The sequence below is a fragment of the Squalius cephalus genome (genome assembly GCF_949319135.1).
Source record: "Squalius cephalus genome assembly, chromosome: 20".
Classification (NCBI taxonomy): Eukaryota; Metazoa; Chordata; class Actinopteri; order Cypriniformes; family Leuciscidae; genus Squalius; species Squalius cephalus.
Window position 1 is genome coordinate 15,159,925 of NC_137141.1, and position 26,990 is coordinate 15,186,914.

Genomic DNA, 26,990 nt, shown 5'->3' on the forward strand with positions numbered 1-26,990 from the left:
GCAACTGACAGGCCTGCATTGACTTCCTGGCGGATCACAGTAACTTTGTAGCTCGAAGAACAACTTGAGGTCATTTCTTATCATAAATACTCGCATCAGATGCACATATATCCGTAAGTACTACCACTTTATCGATTGTTTAAGCTCTGAATACGCCGTTATTTCAGTATAGCTGCATTGCTGTGCTGTGTTACTTTCTAAACACAAAGTTGACAGCTTCAAAAGTGTGACACTGTGGGATTTAATGCACTTAACTGTGTCTGCATGGTTCAGTCAAGGCAGTAATCCTCTATATTTTGTTGTTACACTGAATTATATCTGACTTTAAGGTTGAATTTATGTTATATTCAGACTCAGGCAGAGAATAGACCTTCAACTGCTCCATCCATGTATGCAAATGCGATTGTCGTGTAAAAGAGGGCGTGTGGTTGTTTTGGTTGTGACTTGCCATGATTATCTGTTTATGTTTATAACATGTTAAAAGTGGACAAATGGTTTCATTAAAGGGGACATTTGTTTCTAACAATCTGCAATTTGAGCCATGTATTTAACCATTGAACTATAATTTCAGTGTAGTTTACAAACTTTACAAACCTAGAGATCCCCTATTCAGAATAAATTCTGTATATTATATACATGCCCAAAATGTATAGATATTTTGTATGTGTATGTTTGTTCACGTTCCCACTGCATAACCTTCAAGACACCTAATGGTTGAGAACCAAGGCACTAGCCAGGGGATTACAGTGTGCTCCAAATTGAATTGTTTGTGTATTTTCATATGAAAAGGGTTATGGGAATGCTGTGGGAGATATGACTCACACAGGAAAGTGGCTTGTAATCCTTTTTAAGGCTCCCTCTGTAAAGAAGAAAAAAGAAGACATTTGGCTTTGCTCTTGTTTTGAAAGAAAATATGTAGCCACAAGGAACTGTGTTTTGTGCCCCCTAAGAAAAGTCATTGCTGATGTACAGGGTTTGGCGGAAACATTGTGCTGTTGGGTGGAGTGGTTAAGTTAAGTGATTACACATATTGTATGGCACCCAAAAGGTGTTTGGTACAAACCAGCTGCCAGGGGGGATTCGTGAACTATCACCATTTGTGAGCAAAGCAAACCCGCCAAATTCCTATAATTACTATGGTTTGTTTGTTCTGTAAATTTATAGGGGATCTCCTTCCAACAGTGTAAGATCCTGTTACTCTTACTTTATTTTATTTTTTGATGGCAGTTTTATTGCGGTGTTATTTACAATGCATTTTAGCAGAAATTATGGTTACAATTTTTGATTTTTTTTGAGAGAAATTCCTTAACTGTAAGTAGGGCTGGGCGATATATCGCATGACATTGTTAGGCGCATCTCATCAGTAAAGCCGGTTCCTTGATTAGTAGTAAATCGCCATCACCTGCTTTCAGATGGAGAGGGATTCACTACAAAGAGCCGTAGTTAAATGACAAGCTGAGCCATATCGCATTAATTATCGCAGGCGTCCGCGAGCTGAGCCATATCGCATTAATTATCGCAGGCGATACGTCCGCGATATTAATGCGATATGGCTCAGCTTGTCAGTTAACTACGGCTCTTTGTAGTGAATGCCGCTCCATCTGAAAGCAGGTGATGGCGATTTACTACTAATCAAGGAACCGGCTTTACTGATGAGATGCGCCTAACAATGTCATGCGATATATCGCCCAGCCCTAACTGTACTTTATATTCTATATTTGACAGACCCTTTTATCCAAAGTGACTTAGTTGGTCTAAGTATACAGTTTTTCAGTATATTTGTTTTCTAGGAATCAAATCAACGACTTTTTAAAGGGTGAAGACATACATATGTATATATAATATGACCCCTATGTTTTTGCATTAGGTCAGCCTTAACCTAATGACCCAGCAAGAGCAGCATGAGTTCAAGGAATGTTTGGAGGAAGCCCTGTCCTGGATGCAGGCCGTCCAGGAGAGGCTTAAACAAAATGATAACACCCAAGGGCCCAGATCAGCGCTGGAGATCAGGCTCCGAGAGACAGAGGTGAGACCTCCCTTGACCTTAACCTATTTAGAGCATGGTACTACTCAAATAGAACCATTTCAGTTTCTCAAATGTGTCTCATGTTTGCTAAAGAAGCTATTGTGATCATTTCACATTACAGCTGCACGATTAGGCTAATCGTTAAAGGCACACTATGCAGTTTCTGTTTTTGTCAAACAGCGACCCCTAGAGTCGCTGTGGAGTACTTGTATTTAACGTTACTGTCGTAAATCCACACGCGGTCAGTTTCTTGTTTTCTTTTCCTTGACTCTTCCGACCGCGTTTTCTTCGTTTTCTTCGTCGACTCTGCCATGATTCACGTCTGAAATGCGTGCTAGTGTCTTCCATAGAGGCTGCTTCATATGTTGTTGATGTATGTGACGTCGTGCCGTAAAGCAAGTCGTGATTCTCGCGAGATTTGTCGGAGCGCCACCTCTTAAACTTGCATTGCTGATTTGCCAGCGGCGTCCCCCCGCTTTGCTATCGTGATGATTCGCCCTACTATGAGTTCGTTTACCATAGAAATGACTTCGAAGCTGTTATATTAATGTACAAATCTTGCATAGTGTGCCTTTAAAAGATTGTGATCTCGATTCAAACACCCTCTCGATCTTATTCCTAAATGACAACGATTCAGCTATGTCTATTAAAATCTTTGACAAGCACGATCACAGTGAACTTTCAGATCTGCATGGCGCTGCCGCAGAGAGAGCATTTGTCATGTATAGGTATGAAACCGCTTCACAAACATACTTTTTTCCAACCACACAGTATCAATATTTCTGTGTTGCAATAATTAAAATCATTACAGAAGTACTGGGATAAAAGCTTACAGTAGCGATCAAAATAGAGTAAATCACCATTTGAAAGTAGCTTGACGGTTCAAATGAAGACTGTATTTACATTGTTACACCAGTAGGTGGCGACAAGTGACTGTTAAAAAATTTATTTGTCATTGAATCTTTCATTAAAGAGATTCATTAAAAAACACTGATTCATCCATTAATGAAACAAGGAAAGTTTTTATTAGTGAGTCATTGAATCATTCAATCAAACCATTTAAAACATATATCATATATTCACATTATTTTAGATATTTTAAATCGATTACAACAAATAACATTTTGTCAGAACCTCTGTTATTTTGTTGTTTATTCAGAATTGAGGGAGAATTTTGAACTCTATTTTAAACAAAAGCATAGTTGTCAATTTATCCAGAATCGCGCTGCTCTATTTCACAGAGATACATTGTATATAATCTCATCTGTTTAAATGTTCCATTAAGCATGACTTTTCTTTGTTGTAAAGAAAATCAATAGCTCAGAACCTGAAGGCTATGTGAAGATGGACAGGGTGCTTGTGGCTTCTGAAGCTCTGCTTCGAAATGGAGATGAAGAAATGAAGAATCAGACTCATTCGAAACTCAAAGATCTGAAAGCGCTCTGGGAGGAGACGTTAACCTACATCATTCACTGTCACAGGTACAGATTTTGTCCATAGGTTGACCAATCATATCACCAATGTGTCACCAGTCATATTCACTTGTACTTAATGATACTTAAAAGTGTCTTCCTATCCACCTTATTTTTCAACACGGAAGTAAGGTGTTTTCTGTGAATGTGCGAGACTTTTGATTTATTAGCTGCTATAGAGAAATAACGAGAAAAATATAACAAAGTGCAGTAAACTATAAAACCAGCATGTTTATAATAATTAAGGACACTACTTTAAAATAATTAAAATAATATGGTAAGAAATACCAGTTTGCAATATCAAGCAGTATAACAAGCTGTTTTGTACAACTAAAAATAACTGGAAGCAAATGATACCGGAAGCCAGACACAATTCTGAAAATTAAGGTGGGTATTAAAAAAGTATTTGTATATGGCGACATTTGCAATATGACTTTTGCCACTATATTACTGCAGCCATTGGGGGAATTGTCCATTTCTGGTGGATCTTTTTTGGTTCTTTTACCTCAGATGTAGAAACTTTTACATGATTTTCAATCAGAACGTATTTTACCATTCAGTTTTACACACATTATTTTGCTCCATCAATTTTCGATTAGAATTTATAATATTTTTTCAGTTGTCATGCAATTTAAGACCAGGGATAAAAATAAAAACACATTATCCTTAAGGGCAACGTATCCTGTCGTAACATATATATTAGTGCTGTCAAATCAATTAATTGTGCTTAATCACATCTAACATAAAAGTTTTTGTTTACATAATATATGTGTGTGTGTGTGTATATATATATATATATGATTATATTTATATACTGTATATGTTGTATATATATGTGTCTTTGGGTGTGGGTTTGGTTTTTTGTGCATGTCTGTGTATATATACACACACACACACACACACACACACACACACACACACACACACACACAGAGTTAAAAGCTATGTAGGAAATCTTTGTTTATTAGTTTTGCAGTCATTATACAATAATATTTGACTACAGAATGCCACGAATGACCAATCAGAATATAGAATATAAGTATTTATTTCTTTCATATTTTTTGTTCCCCTCTGATAGTCGTATCGAGTGGGTGTGGCTGCACTGGAGTGAATACTTAAAGGCCCATGAGGAGTTTGGGATTTGGCTGGAGAAGATGCACAGGGCTCTGGAGCCCCTGCTTGAGATGCAGGTGGGTCTCCAAGAGAAGCTGTGGCAGGTGGATCATCTGCAGGTCCTTCACAGTGACATCCAAGCCCAGGCTCAGTTTCTGGAGAGGCTCCTGGATGAGGCTGCAGCCTTGTTCAACCGGACCGAGGACCCCAGTGTAAATGAGCAGGCTCAACAAGGTCTTCAAGATGCCTACAACCACATTCGAGACCGAGCACAGGTAAACCTTCATCTGTTCAGGTCAATAACTAAAATTCAATAGTTTAGTTATCACTGACAATCAGAACAAATGTGTGTTGAATCATTTCAGAATGTTTTAAGGCAATTAATGGAATGCGATTAAATTGTTCTACAATAAAATTATGCATTTGAAGAATCTGAAAACCTTTTAAGCTGCATTATATTGTTAATGTTTCATAAGGTTGTTCAGCATGTTAAAGGTAGGGTAGGTAATCCTGTTCGGAAACAATTTTTTTTATACTGGGTGAAATGGTCCTTCCATCCTGAGAGTAGTCAATACATTATGTGTTCAGAAAAAGGAATGGAAAAAATCTGACCTCTGTAGCAGCTGTAGGACAGTAAAAACTCTGACCAATCACTGCCATTCGGTGCGAATGTAAAGAACCAATCAGATGCCTTCATGTCTCGTGCCTTAGCACCACTGCGTGCACAGCCCTGCGTGCACTCATCATCACATGTCACCGTTCCCGGAAATATTCAGCTCACTACACCGAGTAAGCAGGAGTTTGCGGCACAATGGCTGAGAAAATGCAGCAAAAAGTACCAATGCCAGCTTTGCTACTTTGCTAAACTACTTCCTCGGGCCCTGCCCGCACTTTTGAACGACCTCCTCTGCTTCGCCCTCGACCCCGGAGTGGACCTGTCCTCGAACTGACGATGCGGTACTTGTCACCGGAGTGTAACGTTAGTCCTCATCAGAGTCAATGTTTTCATCATGGAAACTCTTACATGCAAAACACCGTATATGTTATGACTCTTACACGAAATTCACCTTCATCACAGTTTAACTGATGGTAATGGAAAAACGTGTATCAATGCAACCTAGCTTTGCCTTATAAATATAGCTCGTTACCGAATCAAACAAAATATATTTTAAACTTTACCAGTATCGATATGCTAGCTTGATAGTGAGTACTAAAAGCCATCATATTTGTTTATATTCATAGTGATAAAGTTAGGTATTTTATTACATGTGATTCTGACATGATGTCACTGCATGCACTGCGCTCCTTCCTCTCCGCTCGTCTCAGGTAAATAAATGCCTCTTCAGCTGAGCCTGAGCGTTTGGTGTCGCGCGTTCATGTGTTTTGGGGGCGTGGCTTTGGAAGGAGCCCAGAAGGGAGGGGGTGGAGTGAATGGAAATAATGAGCTGTGTTTACAACAGTCGTGAGAGGTCTACAGACACTCGATTTTTATACTTTCTTTTTCAGAGTACTTACATTTTAATTATGTATTGGTATATAAAGACAGTTTAAACAAATTTGGAATGTTTTTTTTTTTAGAAAAATCCTACCTACCCTAGCTTTAAATAAGTTAAAAACAGCCTTATAAACTTCCATTTCTTTTACACCCACTTTTGAAGGTCATTCAAAAGATCTAGTTTCAAGATATATTGTTCTTCAGTTCTTCACTGCTGTCACTGACTGGTTGTAACTTGTTTGATCTTCCATAGTTATTATTGAAGAATGTATTATTAGGCATCTACGTAAAGTTTTTGGTCGGTAAGATTTTTTAAATGATTTTGAAAGAAGTTTCTTTTGCTCACCAATAGGGCTGTCAAACGATTAATCGCATCCAAAATAAAAATTTGTGTTTACATATTTTATGTCTTTGTACAGAGTATAATTATTTTCTATATATAAATACACACACATGCATATATATATTTAAGAAAATGTGTTATTTATATATAAAATATTTATATATAATATAAATTATATATAATATAAATATATATACACAGTATATACATGCAAATATTTCCTAAATATATACATGCATGTGTGCGTATTTATATATAGAAAATAATTATACACCGTACACACACATGTATTATGTAAAAACAAACTTTTATTTTGGATGCGATTAATCGCGATTAATCGTTTAACAGCCTTACTCACCAAGACCAAGATTTTTGGGGAATCGTATTGAATCCAATTAGGGTCCATTTGACCTGCACCATACAGGCTGTAACCAGAAATCAAAGAGTGCTTGAGGGTTAAAAGAACAGCATTTATTTGAAATAGAAACCTTGCAACAATGTAAAAATCTTTACTGTCACTTTTGAACAATTTAATGCATTCTTACTAAATTAAAAGTATTATATTTATTTTTAAAAATGTGAATGGTAGTGTGTAATTTATAGTATTTTTATTTATAGCATAGTATAGTATATGTAATTTAACCATATACTTAATGCATCAATCAAATTTATTGCTGTTACCTGCAGAATTAATTGAGTTTATAAAATTGAAAATAATACTGTAGTGTCAAAGATATGACTTTGTCCTTTAATAGAAATGCATTACTTATTTGCAGGAAAGGTTGGCATCGGCACAGAAAGTAGTAGAGGAGCACCAGCAATACCAAAATTGCTTTCATAAATTCCAAACCTGGCTGATGTCTAAAACAGAAGAAGTCAGCCGTTTCAGTGACATGGAGGATACGACACAGAATAGGCTGAAAGCCCTGCAGGTACACTGACCTACTTATTTGGGGGAGGGGAGGTCAGAATGATCAACTGGGAAAATCATCCCTGCTTTGGAAGCCAAGCTGTGGATAAGTCATTCCAGTTTAGCCGAGTACTTGCTAATTTGCGTCCTCATTCTCATTTTGGGCTACTGTATTAAAGGGGGCATGTGAAAAATCGTATTACTATGTCTAAAACTATGTAAAATCTAGTACTATGTAAACATGCAGAACCTTACAGTAATTAAGTAAAACATGAATTGCAACTATAGATGCAAAAGCAACGAATAAACATTAATTATAATGAATAAACACCATTTCTGTGTTGAGGAACTTGAAGGAATAATGAGGAAGTACTACTATTTCCAAACACCCATAGAAAATGATACTCCCCTATAATATAAATGGTCTCAACAGAATTAATAAAACTATGAGCTGACGGCTCAGAAATTCCTTTCTGAGCTGTTCACATCCTTGGACTTATTCTTTGTTTCCATAGCAACGTTCACCATGCCAAAATGGATCCATGACTTTGTTGTTGTTGTTGACAGGAAGATACTTCATCATTACATTCATTCATTTATTTATTCTATCTCGAAATATTGAAGAACAAAAGAAAAAAAAAGTATAATCAAATTGGTCAAGGTATCTCCCTGACTGCCTCGATGCTGTGCGGCTTCTTTCTTTGCCACAGTCATGTTTGGCTTGCTCCCTGTGGGATTAAGGAGTGATTTTCTGTAAAGCTGCTTTGAAACAATATGTATTTTGAAAATTGCTATACAAATAAACTTGACCTGACTTTCACTGTTGAGGCTGCTGCCATTTTGCATATTTTTTATATGATGGCAGTTAGAGTTTGACAGATGTAAACAGTAGTAATTGATGGTGTCAATGTTGGGCAAAAATACAATGATTAAAAAAATTATAATAAATTATAGTAACTTTAAGTATAGTTATTAATAGTTATAATAGAATAGCTATAGTATTTATAGTGGTTATAATAAAACAAGTAACAATTATTAATATTAATTATTTTTATAATTTAATATAATTGTAGATTATACAGTGTTATTTTCATATTATTTATTGTAGTATTTATTAATATTTTGAATTAGCTTTATTTTCAGATTTCATTTTAAATTTAGTTTACGTTTTTAGTAATTTTGTTATGTGCTTTTGTCATTATTATTTGTATTATTATATATAATTATTTTAGTTTTAGTAATTCAGTTAGTTGCCAAGGCAGCATTTCTAATTTTCTTTTATTTTGTCAACTTTATTTCAGTTGTTTATTTCTATTATTAATTTAATAGATTTAGTTGTAGCTTTGTTTAACAATAACAACAATGATGATATATGGAGTTAATCATTGTATATTCTATCTGTAATATTTCTGAATTAATGCTCAGTGTACACATCGAGATGGTCATCTTTGGCTATTGATCACATTCCACTTCTTATTACATGTTAAGAAGGCCTTGTTGCAAATATATTATGAAGAATTTGTACAATTACTCAAAATGAATTCATTATTCCCCCCAGGAGCTGAATGCTAGTATAGCCCAAGAAGAACTCACTCTCCAGCACATTGAAAGGTTGTCTGAGGTGGTGAAGGCCAACACGTCTCCAGCAGGTGCGGAGAAGATCACAAAAGAGATGGAGGAGTTAAGGCTGGCCTGGCAGAGGTTACGCCAAGTGCTGGTGGAGAATCAAGAAGAGCTCCAGAGCTCACTGGACTCTGAGAGCGAGTATTCAAACCGCTGTAAGGAGCTGTGGGCGGACCTGGGGCAGATCAGATCCCTGGTCCAGAACCTCAGCAGTGAGCTGGAGATCAGGGATGGAGAGAGGACTGAGGAACACTTGGTAGCTCAATGGAAGACGCACACGGTTAGCATTCTGTTCATTTCTCTCACCACTCCCAAATACTTTTAATGCCTTCTTGTAGGACACAGATGGAGACTCAACATATTTTTGTGACAGCTCATGACACTTACAGTGATTTAGGAATGCCTTGGGTAAATTCCTTTTGGGGGTGTGACAGTAATTTGATCCGTAGTAAATCAAATTCTACAAGAGCTCTGTGGTGTGGCATACCTCCTAAATGATGGACACACAAGGGTGAAATGTTGTGACACTTTGTATTCAGTATTTCAGTGCAAACATCTTGCGTCTTATTCACTTACTGCATAGGGCTTTACCACGCACAATCACCTTTTTTCTATCTAAATTCGACTTATTAGACATTGAGATGATTTAATTACGTTTTCTGATTTAAACTTAGCAAAAACAGTGTCAGAAGTTGTGTCATGGCATAATATATGTGATAAAAACAGCATAATTTTAGATATTGTAGATAATATTGCTGTTTAAAATTAAGTATTATATATATTTTTCATTATTACATGACATATTTGAAATTATAAATGGCCATCTTTCCAGGGTGCTTTCCCCTGCCTCTGGCCTAAGAAACTGAGATAGGCTCCAGCCCTATGACCCTAGAAGGTCGTATAAGGATCTATAGATATTAGTATCCATATGCCATTTGCATTACAATTAAACCTTTACTGAAAACACCCAATCAATTGTAGATGATTATAATGGCATTTGAAATCTGATGTTTTTATGTCAATTTGACAAAGTTATTAATTGGACCAAGATTGCTGTTAGCAGTGGGGGAAAAACCAACAAGGATGAAAACCTTTTTTTAGATCAGTGAAAGCTGTCCTGGACCCCATGTGGAGAAATCCTGCATTAATGCCCTGCTTGAATGAGCTCCCTTCAAACTCATGATGGGTGTACTAATTTCATTGATTAGTTCTCTACATCCACGTTTCAGAGGGTGCGCAACAGGCTCATCGCAGAGGAGCCCGGGGTGGAACAGCTAAAATCCCGGTTGAAAGAGCTATTCCGATTCCCACAAGATTCTAAAAACCTGTCTGATGAGTTGCTAGCAGTGGTAAAAGAGTACCAGAGGTGAGCAGCAACCACACACGCACACCCAAAAAGCCTCCGGCAAAGGAGGAATGAGGCTAGGAGAAATACTTTGATGGATATTTTATTAATCATTAGCTATCGAGACTGACGTTGGTAAACATTCCATCATGCAGACACAACGGGAGGCTCGTCACATTCCCATTGTGTTACTGTCAATGGGATGTCACTCACACAGGTCTAGTCAGCCGTAAACAATGTGTATCCAGCAATAAAAGAGTGCTAATGTAAGCACTTCAAACAATTAGAGCATTACACACAGGGTTTACAGCATTTATTTATGCATTTGTTTTGTGGCAGCCATCTGTTGAAAGCCCTATAAGCTCATACTGTAAAGGACTACTCAGTAGAGTTGTTTTGTGTTTCCTGTGACAGTGTGAAAGGCAGATCTTTCAGGCTGTGCTCTGAAAGCGAGACGAGTCTCCGGCAGATACTGCAGGACCCTCTGTATGGCTTCAGCCAGTGGAGTCAGATGGTTTCTCAGGTACTGGAGGCTTCCGCCGAGGTGACGGAATTCTCCCATATCGCTCTGCTCGTGCAGAATATAGAGGTAAATTATTTAAAGCCACAGTTTTCTTGAAAAAGCGTGTGAGTGTGTGGGGTAGAAATGTGTCCCTCCAGATACACTACTGGTCAAATGTTTGGGGTCAATAAGAGTTTTTTTTTTTGTTTTTTTTGAGAAATTAATCCTTTTATTCAGCAAGGATGTATTCAATTGATCAAAAACACAGAATTATTTTATAACTATATAAATGTTTTACTATTTCAAATAAATGCTGTTCTATTCATCAAAAAAAAAACTGTTTCCACAAAAATATAAAGCGGCACAATGGTTTCAACATTGATAATAATTAGAAATGTGTATTTGAGCACCAAATCATCATATTAGAATGATTTCTGAAGGATCATGTTACACTGAAAACTGGAGTAATGATGCTGAAAATTTATCTTTGCTACCACAGGAATAAATTACATTTTAAAGTATATTAAAATAGAAACATTGTAATATAATTTCACAATATTGCTGTTTTTACTGTATTTTGATCAAATAAATGCAGCCTTGGTGAGCGTAAGAGACTTCTTTTAAAACAATCTTACTGACCACAAACAGAACAGGATAGGTCTGAAGCACTTTATTTTAAGGTGACTTAGTTACATTGTACTTATTCAAATAAGTACTGAGTAATATTAATTAACTACTTACTATAGAGTTTGGGTTTGGTTTAGGGTTAGTTACTTGTAATTATGCATAATTTACTGTTATTACTGGAGTAAGTACATGTAGTAGTATGTAACTACGTCACCTTAAAATAAAGTGTTACCAGTTTTTGGAAATGATTAAGAATCATACCAAAATAATTAAATTGTGACCTGACTTTAAGGTTGCATCATGCATTGCATCATTTAGTAAAGAATTGTGTGAATCAAATCATTCAGAGCAAATATTAACCCCAGGACTCAACAAAAAGACACTTTTACTCTAGTCTGGCCCCTTCCAAAAATGTAAAATTAATTAATTAATTAAAATTAAATACATATTTAACAAAAAATGTAATATGTTTTTTAATTTGCAATAATAGCTGGAAACTATATTGTTATGTAACTCAATTGCTATTAATTCATAAACACGCTTGCTCGGATATTATCGCTTATGGCTCAAAATGCTTTATAATTTATTTATAATTTTATCCCATTCTAAATGGTGTTTTTAGGGTTATCTTACGTAATTCTTGCTATTTAGACAACACCATTTATGTTAGCCAGCTAAATAACATTACTGTGTGATGCTGTGGTTTGAATCTCTCTCATATTGGGCTTTTGTTGAGTCTTGAACATCTCATCTCCATCTCTCCTCAATAATTTTAGACCTATATCCAAGTTGCCTTTTATTTCTAAACTTTTAGAGAGAGTCGTGCATTGCCAGTTGAATACCTATCTCAGTACATCCAATATTTCTGATACTTTTCAGTCTGGTTTTAGATCTATGCACAGTACAGAAACTGCTTTGTTGAAGGTCAACAATGACCTTCTGCAAATCCTCGACACCGGATCGCACGCAGGGCTTGTCTTACTAGATTTAAGCGCTGCTTTTGATACGATCGATCATAGTACCTTGCTGCATCGGTTGGAAAAAGTGGTGGGCATTCAGGGTGTTGCCTTGCAGTGGTTAGCCTCGTATCTCAAAGACAGAACCTTCTCAGTAAATATGGGGAAATTTACTTCTACACCTGTTCCCCTACTCTGTGGTGTGCCCCAAGGGTCCATTTTAAGCCCGCTCCTTTTTTCACTTTATATGTTGCCACTGGGTGCCATTTTTGAGAAACATAGGATATCCTACCACTGTTACGCTGACGATACTCAGTTTTATCTACCGGCAAAAACGGATATGTCTTATCCCCTGGAAGCACTGTGTGACTGTTTTGAGGAGATCAAATGTTGGATGGCAAATAATTTCTTACAATTAAATGAAAGTAAGAGCGAAATTTTGATTTTAGGCCCATCTAGTTCCTCATCTACTTTAAATTTCGGTTCCTTCCCTGTCAGTGCTCAACCTCATGTAAGGAACCTTGGATTTACATTGGATTCGGCACTTCATTTTGAAAAACAAGTCAGCTCAGTGGTAAAAGGCAGTTTCTTTCACTTGAGATCGATTGCAAAAGTAAAACATTTCTTGTCTCCAAAAGATTTAGAGATTGTAATCCACGCCTTCATTACATCACGGCTGGATTACTGTAATTCCCTGTACTGTGGTCTGCCTCAAACTACAATCTCTCGCCTGCAAGTTGTTCAAAATGCTGCAGCAAGACTTCTGACCGGTACAAAAAAGAGAGATCACATTTCACCTATCCTAAAAACTTTACATTGGCTTCCGGTTAAGTTCAGAATCGATTTTAAACTTGCAGTTTTTGTGTACAAGGCGCTATCCGGTGTTGCACCAAAATACTTATCTGACCTTCTGACTTTGTACACTCCCCAAAGAACTCTTAGGTCTTGTAATCAGCTTCTTTTAACTGTCCCACGCTTTCGCTGTAAAACCAAGGGTGGTCGGGCCTTCTCTGCTGCGGCACCTAAACTCTGGAACATTTTGCCCTTCGCTGTGAGGTCGGCTCCATCATTATTCAGCTTTAAATCGGCTCTTAAAACTTATTTATTCTCTCTGGCTTTTAATTAAGTCGCTTTTGATTGATCTTATATGATCTATTAAATGGATTGTATCAGGTGTAACGTGTCTGTAATTGTATTTTTCCTTGTCTATTCTAATGCTTTTTATCTGCACACTGTAGCCCTGTACAGCACTTTGGCGCAACCCTGTTGTTTTTAAATGTGCTATAGAAATAAAATTTGACTTGACTTGACTCATGCAGAGATTTGAGCTGTATTGAAGATCAGCCTTTTTTTTTTTTTTTTTTTACTCTGAATGCACCTGATTTACACTTTGTTTTGAGGAAAAAAAAGGTTACAAATGCAGTTTATGCTACAATCTGTTGTGGATATGATCATATTGTATTTAAGCATTTGAAGTGATTTTTGCCTTCATCTCAGCACCTTAATTCAGTGTTGATGCTTTGTTCTCTTTGAAGTTATTGAGTGTGCTCTTTCTTCTTTTGTTTTGTTCTTTGTAGAAGTTGCTTAAAAACAGCGTGCAGCTTCAGGAGCGCTTGAGTTTGCTCCAGGTGAAGAGTGATCTGCTTAGCTCTGTTTTTGGCCAAGAGAAGGCTGTTGATCTGTTGGAAGAGCTCAGCGGGGATATGAGGAAGAGAGAGTTACTCCACAGCCAGCTCCAACAGCGCAAGAACCGCCTGCAGGTACACCAACAGACAGAGCTCAAAATGTTATTGTTGTATACAGACTGTATACCCCCGCCATTAGCCATAACATGCATAGTCTTACATAACAGAAAATATGGTCAAAGTCACAGCTTATCATATCTGGCTGAAAAGACTAGAAGCCTTGTTTGTTTGAATAAATGTATGCAGGCAGATAAAGTTGTAAAAATAACAACCTATTCTTAATTTTTTTTATAGAGTTATCTACCTTTAAATGAAGAGGAATTTTTATTGGTATTTTATCAATGTCTACAGCAATTACGAACAATTGTGGTATTGAATACAAACATAGATAAAATTAAAAAGATAAAAAAAAACTGCAAAAAACATTTAAAGAGAAATATATATGTGTTATATATATATATATATATATATATATATATATATGTGTTAAATATATATGTTAATTATAATGGAGGAAAATGATAAAGTACAAAAAAAGTCTAATGTATATCTACATATATATACAGTACAGCCAGTATTATATAAGCCAGTTATTAATATCTTTTGCTGCTGTGTGTCAGTACCAAATATCAGTTTACATTTCCAAATATTCCATGGAAAATAATTGTATTCAATTATTATTCCAAATCACTTTCTTTATTTATTTTTTATTAAAATATTATTTTTGTATGTTTATGTATGTGTTAATATTATTATGTATATGTATATATATATATATATATATATATATAATGTGTATATATATATATATATAATGTGTGTATATATATATATATATATATATATATATATATATATATATATGTGTATGTATGTGTGTGTGTGTGTGTGTGTGTGTGTGTGTGTGTGTGTGTGTGTGTGTGTGAATATAAATTATATAATATTTATGTTATCCTATGTGCGCCCTCAGGGTTTGATATCAAAGACGAAGGACTTTTCCAATGCCTATGACTCCATACATAAAAAACTGACCTTCATAAAGGAACGGTTTGTCAAGACGGATGGACTTCAACCTGACATTCTAGCCAAGAAGAGCCAGGCCGATCAACTCCGGGTGAGCACCAGAGAAAACAGAAGCGTGTAGCTGTTTCAGTCTTCAAAAAATGTTGCTTTTTGAATTTCTTTTTAAACAGCTGTTTTGGTTTTAATCTCTGCATGTGGTAAGCTGTAGACGTACAGTGACTTTTGATTAGATCGTCTTTCAGGCATTCACTAAAAGAGTCATGTGAATAATTTAAGGAGCTAGGAGTTATGTCACGCTGAGATCAATGTGTTTGCGCTGGTTGATCAGAGTGGCTTGTCCAGGTGGGAGCGGGAAAGATTCGCTAGTGGCAGACTGAATTTAAAATGAGTGTGCATCTATCTGCAGGTCATTAGAAAGGACTTGGAAGATTGTGAAGCCCATATCATAGCTCTGGAGACGCTGGTGTCATCCAACCCTGCTAACAGAACAAAGTTTGAGCGTCTGTTTGCCGACTGGAAATTGCTTTATAAGGCAGTTCAGGTAAGATCCGTTCTGCTTAAGGTTTTTTGGTTTTCTCCCCATGTTGTTTCTTTTTTTCCTTTTTTCTTTTTTCTTTCGTGGAACACAAAATGAGACAATTTGAAGTGTTTGTGCTGCTCTTTTCTGTACAACAAAAGCAGACTACAGTGAAGTAGTTCATGCTATATTCCAATTTATCGGAAGCCATACACTACGCTAGCTTTGTGCGGAGTATTTGTAAGCAGAGTGGAAATGAAGTTGTGAATTTTTTTTTGAAAGTCGGACTGTCTCTGTCTTTCTATTGCTCCAATCTCCAATACATTAACCAGCAAAATAAATCCAATGATACACTCCTGGATTTTTTAAATGCTTTTGAAATAAGTCTCTTATTTGATCAAAAATACAGTAAAAAACTGTGATATTGTGAAATATTATTACAATTAATAATAAGTATTTTCTATTTGAATTCTTTTAAAATGTCACTTATTACTGTGATGTAAAGCTGTATTTTCAGCATCATTTCTCCAGTCTTCAGTGTCACACGATCCTTCAGAAATCATTTTTATGATGCTGATTGGGTGCTCAAGGATGCTTAATATTTTTGTGAAAACCATAAAAAAAAAATTTCAAGAGTCTTTCGTAAATAGAAAGTTCAAAAGAACAGCATTCAATGTATTTTTTGTGGAATTTATAAAAATATGTCTATAGATCTTCTCAGTCTATTGAAATTATATCATATTTTATCATATTATCATACTCCAACATTGCACTCGCAACTGTACAGAAATTGTATGAACACAATTTCTCTTGTTACATCGTGTCCCCGGACATCCGTAATACAAAACAAAACCTGTTGAAAGACTTTTACAGCAACTGTGGCAAATTTAGCTATGAAGTTATGAATACGCATAAGCTCAAATGAGATTTTAGAGCTGTTGCAAAAGGAAGATTTTCATAGAGTAAATTAATTTTCTTCCTTGGTGAACTATTCCTTTTATTCCTCAAGTTTTTTTGCATCGTTAATTGATAGAAATATGAAATTCTTAATAATGAGGGGAGGATACATACATATATTTTTACTAACCACTTCAAAAATTCCCAACTTCACAAGTGATTCTGATTTAACCCTGAAGATCTGTGGAAACCGCTGAGATCACACCCCGGTTTCCATACCTCCTGCTGTGTGTTGATCATGATAGTGATGAAGAAGATGACTATGAAGGCCTTGATCAAACCTCCTTACTTCAGTTTTAATGCGCACTTGTGGCCTGAAGAGATTTTTATTTTATTTTATTTTTTATAACAGATACCAGAGTTTTATTGCACTAAAATCCTTCTCAAGTCTGTTTCAGCTTCATAATGCAATGTATGTGTGTATTTATATGTATGAGTGTTGTTGTTCATTCCAGATGAAGGTGAATGAAAGTGAGGAGAACATTGCGGAACATGAGAGTTTACATGAAAACATTCTGAATTTGGAGAAGTGGTTGATGATCATGAGACAGAAGCTGGAGTCGTTTCGTGGATCAGATGGGGAATGGAGCATTGATAACCGCCAGCATGAGGCTGAGGTACGCCTATGAGCTACACTTATGGCTTAGTTACTACAGTTAATGTTGCTTTTATTAAGAAGAGTACATGAAATAAACATGACAAAGCTTCTGATAGCTTTTTATGATACTTGAAGGATCCTATTTAAATCTATAATGGTATTACTATTATGGTTGTATTTTATTTTAATAATTTATTAATCTGTTGATTTATTTGGTTTACTAATCTGAAGTAATACCTGAATATTAGAATACAGTCCAAGCTGAATAATAATTAAACAATTGTTGTCAGCTATTTTCATTATTACTTTATGTCAGTTAATTGTTGCAGCATCTGTATTTTGGCAGAAATCATGAATATATCATGGTATTGTTTTGTAAGAGATAACATTCTACACTTCTATAAATGCATTTAACCCATTCATAAATGTATTTGACAAGATTCAAATACTTGATGTATTACTATTACAAGTCGCTTGAGTCATGACACAAAAGCACACAATGTGCAGGATATGAGCACATGAATGTTTGCTTGTGCACGCATGACTCAGTCTCGTGTCACTGTTGTTGTCCTCTAGAGGGCGCTCGGAGAGTTTCCAGAGAAGGAACTTCAGCTTCATCAGACGGAGGCTCAGGGTCAGACCGTGCTGGCCAAAACCTCGGAGAAAGGCAAAGTTCACATCGTTCAGGACCTTAAACGCCTTCGAGAGTCCTGGACGTCCCTCCACGCGCTTAGTCTCAATCTTTACAGGTTAGGAGAAGGAATGCTTGCAGGGTGTTGATGGTATTAAATGGACAGAAACTGTGACTCAAGAAGCATAATTGTGATACAATTGTTTAAAAACATAATAGGAATTCCAAAGGGCATATTTCACATTCTGTTTTAATTGCAACCAGTTCACCTACCCATGTTAATCTCAATTATTGTTGATTGCTATGTGAATCAGTTCTGTGTTTACTAGTCAGGAGATCTAGAATGTAGCATTTCCTATTTAACTATTTATTTTATAGCCGATATGTGTAATTTTTCATTGTTAAAATACTTATCCAATTAAAACATTTTGGCTGATTAATTGCCAACATGGCCAATATATTTCTCTTTATCACTACTGAATATAAAATTTAATTAAAAAGGGAATTTTTGACAACATATTTGTTACTTTCACCGTCACTTGTTAGGCTTCTAAATGGACATGCTGCCACAGGCGACCAAGATTCCCTATCACAGAAAACTGAGTTCCTGCTGGACAGATGGGCAGGCGGGCATCACCAGGGCACAGCTTCAGACTTTGAAGTGGGAATTGCCACAGGTGACAAAGGACTGGAACAGCATCAGAGATTCCTGCACAGACCAGAATCAACAGATCACCCAGAGCCGGAGAGGAACATTGAAGCAAATCCGGATCAAATTCGAATTGTGGTCTCTGAGGGCATCGCAAGACCTGGACGTTCAGAGGTCAGGAGAAGAGAGAAGACTTACCGAGACCAGTCCATGGATGATGAGGTGGATGCAGTCATGTCTGGAAGTGACCGTACTGTGAACAGGATGCAGATAGGGATAAAAGGCTCTTACGGAGATAACTTGCTTAGGAGCGGTGGTCGGACTGGTGAATGGGTTGAAGAACACATAGCCAGTTCTGGGATTAAAGACCTGGATATGCAAGTCAAATACGGCTTTTCTGATGATGCACAGATCCCACCTGAAATGACCAGTGCTGCTTATGGCTCAACTGATGACTATCAGGTTAGGATGATTAAAATATGATTCTTGTTATTCTGACTGTCACCATTAAGGGCTGGCATTATATCAAAAACGTGCAATATATTTGTAGTGATTTTGCATGCGATATGATTAAATGACATAGTGAATATGGCAGTAATTTTATTTATTGTCGATTCATGCATTTTTCGTGTATTGTTTTATTTAAACATGTTGTTAATGCGTTGTTATACTGGTACATATACACTACTGTTGTTCAAATGTCTGGGGTCTGTAAATAACATTTTTAAAATTAGTATTTAATTAAGTTGATTTAATTAAGTATTAGTATTTAAAAGAGTATTAAAAAATGAAATAGTCATCTTAAATTGTAATAATACTTCACTATAGTAATGTTTTAACTGTATTTCTGACTGAATAAATGCAGCTTTTGTGAGCATAAGAGACTTCTTTCAAATACATGAACAAAATCAGACCGACTCCAAACTTCTGAACGATACAGTCTTTTTGTTAATTTAGTTTTTTTTTTTTTAAATAGTAACATGTGGAAAACATGCCTTAATTATTTTAAATTGGGGTAATCAAGTTTTTTTCTGTAATTTACTTCATCAAACATTTTGAGCCATACCCTGGCACCAGTGGCTGTTTGGTCAAAATGTTACTTTGAAGGGAGGAAAAGCCTTTAATTATTTCAGAGCAAATGCATTAAAAGAGATATCAAAAGAACTAAGAATATATCATGATAATATTTTAGCTAGATGACTCAGCCCTAAAGCCACCATTAAGCATGCTATACCTAGGCTTTAATAATAAACGGACAGAGGGATGTCTCTTTCCATTTCTCCTGTAGATGGGCTCTCAGGGGCCCCAGCGTCATGCTGATCTGGAGGCCCAGAAGAGGGAGTTTGAAGCGTGGCTTCACAAGGAAAATGACAAACTCACAGGAATTCTGAACAACCAAATATCCCTGAGCGCTAAAGAACTGAGGATAAGACAGAATACACTCAAGGTTGGTGGTGTTTGTTAAAAAAAAATTTGCTTTCTTTTTATCTGTTTTTGATTAAAGTTTCATGAAGAGTCCAAAATATCAAAAAGTGTTCGAGTAAAAAACAATCTTTGATAGCTTTGATATCTTATTCAACAAAGCGCAGTGTGATATTTTACTTTGGTCACACAGAATATGCTGGATAATTTTCTATATGTGAAGCTACACGTTTGTGAGAGTCTGGTGTGTAGTGTGCGTTTCCATCAGTGCGAATGTAGTTGCAGATCTGTGAAGCTTTGAAAGGCTTGTGCTCGGTTGTTACCCTAGGCTTAGAAAAATTCAAACTTCACAAATACCTGAAAGCTGTCATATCTGATGACATTTGAGCTGACAGCCACTGTGCCACATTTACTTTTTTTTGTTCAGTCACAGCTTCACAGCTCAGATTTGAAAAAGCTCTTGAACGGCAAGTCATAGGTGGTCTTCCTGTTGAATAATACCATGAAATAACATCAAACATCTTTTGCAGATTGTGCTATGCGAAGAAGCCGCATTGAGATTGTTTTCAATTATTTGAATCTGATACAAATAAAGATTTGTATCAGCTTTAAAAGATACAAAATCGAGGTTTTGTATTAACAACTACTGTATGTCTCTATTGGTACAAAATGCTGCACATTCATGTGATTTTGGATTTTGCACACACAAGTTGTATTGTATTAGTTTAAATGTAGTGACGCACGTTTGTGAATTTGTCAAATAGATGTGTAGTTGTGCACACACTAATAATTAGCACCTGGCCTATTCATTTGTAGTTGTTTGTGTCTGGGTTGTGAAATGCTTAAAAACAGCGAAAAGAAAGTCTCAAAATCCAAATGAATCAAATGAGATCGACTCAGAAAAGACGTCAATGAATGCACGCGTGTCACCTGATCCTCACATGCACATCTTCTTTGTTGCATGCGCAAATAGGAAAACATTTGTATTCACAAAAATGTCTCTTTGTACAAATTGCTAGCCTGGCAAGCCAGACCTACATTAAGATGTTAGGTCTGAAAACTCACCATAGACACGGCTCAATCCGAGGGGCGGGATAAACGGCTGTCTTTCAAATTCCCTCTGCACGCAATAGGACAGCGCTTCAACCAACCAGAGCGTTTTCCCAACAGCGGAGCTTACGTTAGTTGATAGATTCATTTTGAATCTGGCCGGCAAAACTACGAACACATCTTCCTTTTTTAAGAATGACTTAAGTGCCGTTCTTTGCTCTTTTCTCAAAGAAAAACTTAACTCCAAGTCCTCCAGAGTCGCAGCCAAATCCGATTTGAAAGACTGTTTCGCCAGAAGCAGCAACTCTTCTTTGTTTTCAAGTAGCAGGGAACCGTCGCAACTCTGTCGTTATTATGTTAAGCCCTCCCCGCCTACTCTGTACATGATGTGATTGGCCTGACCCAATTTAGGTTTTTACGGCTCCGAAAGTCAACGAAGAGTTGCTAGACTGGCTGCAAAATACATTTTGCTTCCGCTAGGGTGCGTCTAGGCTAACAAATTGCTACACATTCATTCAATTTTGAATTTTGCACACGCAAGTTGAAAGGCATGGATAAAACATTTCTGCAACGTGTATCAAGTTCATTGATAAGTGTGCTTGCACGTGTTAATCATTTTGATACTATATTCATCCCATAAAAACACTGCATGTTCTCTGGGGACCTTTTCCTTCTCACTTGTTTCATTGTGATTAAGTGCCCTAGTAATTATATTTTACTGTATTTTTTTTATAATTTCCATAAAATTCACTGAGATATTACTGTAAAATGTCATACAAATGCACAGGATATCCATGTACACTGTCATTCATATGTTTTGGTGTCAGTAAGAGAAAAGCTGCTATAAGACACTTAGGAAAACAAATTCTAAGAAAAACTAACTGACCCCAAACTTTTAACTGCTGTACTTACATCAATTTTTTTTTTTAAATAACTTGTTTGATTTATAGATGGCAATTTGCTAAGGCAGAATTGGTTGGTAAAAAATGTTGAAACAAAGGGTCAATTTTGGATTTGAAGTAATTGGATGATGATCCAATTATGAGCACAAATCTTTAACAACCACACACACACAAACCCCTACTAGTAACTCTGTCTTGATATCTGTATAGGGTTTACGTGCCGGTGTAGCCTGGGGTCAGAGTCAGTTCACGAAACTGATGTCTGGTCAGCAGAGTAAGTCAGCGGAGGTGGACATAGAGCTAGAAGAGCTGCGCTATCGCTGGATGTTATACAAATCCAAACTTCAAGAGGCTGGTGACCTCAGAGGTCTGCTCAAACACAAGGTACGAAGAAAACAATATTTTCCTTTTATATTAAATTATATTCATTTCTATATTTTGTATTTAGATTTGATTTTTCAAAATAGAATTTGATTACATTTTTCCTCAAGAACCTATGTCTACCTATTTTTCTTTACATTCATTACATTTTTTGCTTGTGCCATGAATAAATGTTTTAACCTGAAGCCATCCTTTTGAAAAATTGTGAACAAAATTGTTATATGATGAATATCAGGAAAGAGTCATATATCATCTACTACATGATTTCTCCATTAACAAATGAAGTGGTTGGTGTAGTATCATGTGTCCACCAGTAGGGGGCAGTAGCTTGTAGCCAGATCTAACTAAATAAAGCAAATGTTTCTGTTTGTTTCAGGGTGTCAGTGGACATGAACAGGAGCTTGTCCGAGCTGGAAAGGTAGGTTTGATTTATTGAACACAGGTCTTGATGCTGTGAGTGGGCTTGTGTTTGAAGTGGGTTTCAGAAATATCTGATATGACAGTGAAGTTTGTTTGAACACTCTTTGAAAAGAAAGTATTCCCTTTTAAGGGTGAGAACAGAATTGACTGCAGGGTTTATTTATTGACACAACTGGGGCTGGTGAAGTTTGTTTCTGCAGTGCAATGTCACTGTGTTATGGTGTCAGGTGATTTATAGCTGCAAATTGATTTAATGTAATATATTGAAGGAGGGTATAAGGATTTTTATTAGCACTTTGTATTAAACCTTGGCCTCATAGGCTATTAGATATTGTTTTTTTTACTCAGATCTGGCTCCATTCTTGTGTGGAACACCCATATTTTATGACCAAATCAATTTCTGATGGCCAAAATATATATATTTTTATAGCACATTTCACAGCAAAGTGAAGTGCTTTTACAGAAAAAAATTGCAGCTCATTTAGCAGTTCAAATCAACTATATGTATATATATATATTGCATTTCACTCTGAAATATGTCACATTACGGAAGTAAAATGGGATGTGAATGCCGTTTCATGTTGACTTAAAAAGTTTGTAAGCACTCTGAAGTGAAGTGGGACACTGTTCAGCTGGATTAGTAGGAGGTCTTTGAAATAGAGGCACATGAATAGCATTTTGAAAGCCTGAACCAAAGCACTGTCTTAGCCCCCAAAGACAAATGCTATTTTTTGGCTCCGTGGGCCGCTTAGAAACATCAAGGCAGTTGCTCCACTGCATCTCTCTGGGGAGTGTGTTAATCTTTCTGAGTAATTTCTCAAATTTATCGTGTTCACACCTTTTTCAGCACCTCTTTTCCCACTCTCTGGCCATCTGTTCATGAGCGGTCATGTCTTCTTGAGAAGAGACGCAGGTGCCCTGCTGACTGCATTTGAAAGGCTGCTCTGATAGGCCTGCTTTATTTACATAAGCAGATATTAGTGGATGGAGATAGAAATGTTGTTTTGCACATGCAGCATTACCTTCCAATTATCAAGGCTATTCACAGATGCTTTGGTTGAACTAGTTCTGCAAAATATGCACACACACCAAAAAACTTTTTTGAATCGTTATGAAATGGGGCATCCAAACATAATGCCAATTAATTAGGAGGGTTTTGTTTGTTTGTTTCTGGATGCTTCATTATCATTTACTGAGTGTTATTAGAGTGATGTGGTTTAGTCAGTGATCAGTTGGCTAATTGATTTATGTATTTTTATTGAAATATTTTCTATAAATTACATTTATATTTTATTTATATTGATTAAACTTTTTATTTATTATATACTGTATTTGTTTTATATATATATATATATATATATATATATATATATATTATTTTTTTTTATTTTTTTTTATTTTTTTTTTTAGGTATAAAAGTGCTTTTTACAACGCATATTGATGACCACGTCTTTTAAGTTTCCTTTTTAAGCAGTATTATATGTATATAATATGAGTTCTTTATGTCCATTTAGTTTACTAATCTTTCAAGCAACCAATCATCTATTTAATTTTACAAATATGTAGTTGTGTGTGTGCACACCCCTACTGTAATTGCGTTTTTTAGCATCTGCTATATGTCTCCTACTTTTAACCAACCATTCCAGAACATATTTTTCTCTTGGCTGTATTTTGACATTGCAAACGTGTTTAAAGCTGCTCATTAATGTATCATAAGACCACACAAGCAAATGTTGCTCACCTGAACCTCAGCGTCTGACTCTGTCGTGGAAACCGTCATCATCTTCTGCTGTCATTGTCGTGCAGGGTAAATACACACTCTGATTGTCTCCGTCACTGACCAAATACAATCATCTTTTGAAGATGACACTTCAGTTGTCAGTGAGGTAATCTTTCTGCCACTAATTACAGGCTCCTCACATAGAATATATAGTTATTTGTTGTGATAAAGTATATTTTCCTATTGTATAATTATCAAGCCAGAATGATATGATGATTGGATGATGTGTATCTGTAAGGACATTACGCCAGGCCTGAGCACTGCTGTAATTACCTTCCAGTGTAATTACATTTTCCTCAATAGAGGCTGACAAGAGAGAGAAAGAGTGGAAAGAGATTTCTGCTTTTCATCCACCCACATTTCCTCCTCCTCACTTCCTCGTACTTCTGCACTCTCTCTCAAACACAAAGTAAAAGTTCCCATGTTCCTCAGCTTTGCTACAGAGGCGTTAAATAGAAAGGGTCGTATTAAGTTCAGATATCTCACAGTCCGGCGCTCAGAGCGATGGCGGTTGTTGAGCTGCTTTAGGTGGATATTCACTCCCACAATTCCACAGGAGCTTGAAAAACTTCCCTGTGCATTTTATCAGGTAAACATTTGTCCGTGTGAATTAGGTTTTTTGGCACCCAGTGAGTCATCTAGGCAGAAACCTTCAATCATTGTGATGTTTTAATCAGATGTATATTGAATGAGAGATGTCAAGTCACAAGCCAAGATCTATCTTTTTATCAAGGCGTTTTCTTTTTTGTAATCTGACGACTTTGAGGAATTATATGAGATTTGAGGGATTTGTTCTGCCCTTTCATCATCCACCAGGAGAAAAGTATAAGTCCAATAGCTTATAGTACTTTTTTTATGAGCTGGCTATTTATAATAACTTCTAAAACTCAGAGAAGTATCTTTACACTCAGGATTTGAGCTCATCTTGTGTACAAATTTCTGTAAAAAACCCTAGTTGTGAGTAACCCTACCTACCATGGCAGCTTTTTTAGGTATCATAAGGCACCAACGACTACATATACCAGTGTTCTGAGATGTGCGCTTGGGACTGCATATCTGCATTGGCTGGACCAAACAGAAATATAAAATGTTTAATGCAATTTGAGGATAAGAAACAACCATTTATAGAACAGTTAATGTCAGATTTTATTGCCAGTTTGTTTTACATGTTATTTAAATGCAAGTTCGGCCTTCAGGTTTTGAAATTTCATTTTTTCCCTATTTGAGTAAATAGGTATTGGCCTTGCATGTCCAAAATGCAATAAATACATAGTTTTAAAGTAACATTTAAAAAATCTTTCTTAAATAATGCAATCCTAGAATTCACTGCAACCAGTTAAGGTGAAGGTTTTGTACAAGGTTATTTTTTTTTCAAAACTGAAAAGCATCAGTTGAAAATTCTTGCATGTAATAAAAAAAAATTGTGTTATGTATTTTTTGTATCTCATTTATTTTTCATGAGAGCAGTGATTCCCAAACTTTTTTTTTTCAGCAAACCCCTTTTGTCCTATAATATTTTCTTGAAGTACCCCCTGAGATTTAAAATATTTCAATAATTTAACATGTTCTTTGATGTCGGTTAAAGTTCACATGTAGGTAAAAAAATCTTTTAAATATTTCCCTTTTGTATTTTTCCCTTTTGTTGTATTTTAATTTTAAATTTGTATGATTTAACTAATTAAGCTTTTCATCAATCACTCATTTGAAATCAGTCACTTACAAAAATGTGTCACAGGTCAAGATTTTGCCTTATGTGTAATTCACACTGACAGTGTTGTCATTCATTTTCAATGAGAGTTAGTGATTTGCTACAGCAAAGTTGAGCAGTGACTACAGTGAAACTAGTGTGATAAACAGTTGGACACTGTAGTCATTGGAACGCACCTGTAAAAACTCACTAGGTTTCGTGATACAGCCATTCAGCATGTAACGGCATCTGTGGATGTGTGTTTTGCAGACGAACAGCAGTCTGGGATTCTTGTACCGTGTGTGTCGCGTGGCTCTTCCTCTCCAGCTCCTGCTGTTGGCTCTTCTTCTGCTGGCCTTCCTGCTGCCCATGATGGACGAGGGCACCAGCTGTTCACTGTCCAACAACTTCGCCCGCTCCTTCAACATCATGCTCCGCTACGACGGACCTCCGCCCACCTAAGCGTCGACAGTCCAAAGCAGCTTTTTAAAATGCGCCAATCTGCTCTTGTGTTTATGTAACAAATACTTCTATTTTTTATCAATGTTCTGTTAATGTTTTAAGTCATTTTATTTTTAGTTCTCAGCTGCTCCACCATACACCCACAAGTGGACGCAGCAGATCAGAAACTGTGTTTGTGTGTGAGAGAGTGAGAGTGAAAGTGTGAGTGGGTGGATGGCATAGATGCTCACAACCTGCTCAACATGATTCAAGCTGTTCATTTCTCTACAGGCTTTAGAGAAACCAATGCAGCCTTTACAAAGAGCAAAACTCCCTTAAAGACATCTACTCAGGAGCCATTGCAAAGTCCTTGCGTTTTTATGTTCGTTGTATGTTATTGCTAGTTTCTAAATGTTAAAGGGATAGTTTGCACAC

General features: G+C 36.3%; 1 protein-coding gene across 1 annotated transcript; it reads left to right on the forward strand.

The window, feature by feature from the left end:
• Positions 1 to 26,990, forward strand: syne3 (spectrin repeat containing, nuclear envelope family member 3). The gene is made up of 18 exons (XM_079853039.1): positions 1 to 113; positions 1,868 to 2,026; positions 3,335 to 3,507; positions 4,577 to 4,886; positions 7,226 to 7,381; positions 8,918 to 9,262; positions 10,212 to 10,348; positions 10,742 to 10,916; positions 13,990 to 14,172; positions 15,068 to 15,211; positions 15,527 to 15,661; positions 17,050 to 17,211; positions 17,769 to 17,941; positions 18,370 to 18,934; positions 19,761 to 19,919; positions 22,057 to 22,230; positions 22,604 to 22,645; positions 26,385 to 26,990. Exons 2-18 carry the CDS (start codon positions 1,883 to 1,885, stop codon positions 26,574 to 26,576), a joined length of 3,369 nt encoding a protein of 1,122 aa, XP_079709165.1. The 5' UTR covers positions 1 to 113; positions 1,868 to 1,882; the 3' UTR covers positions 26,577 to 26,990.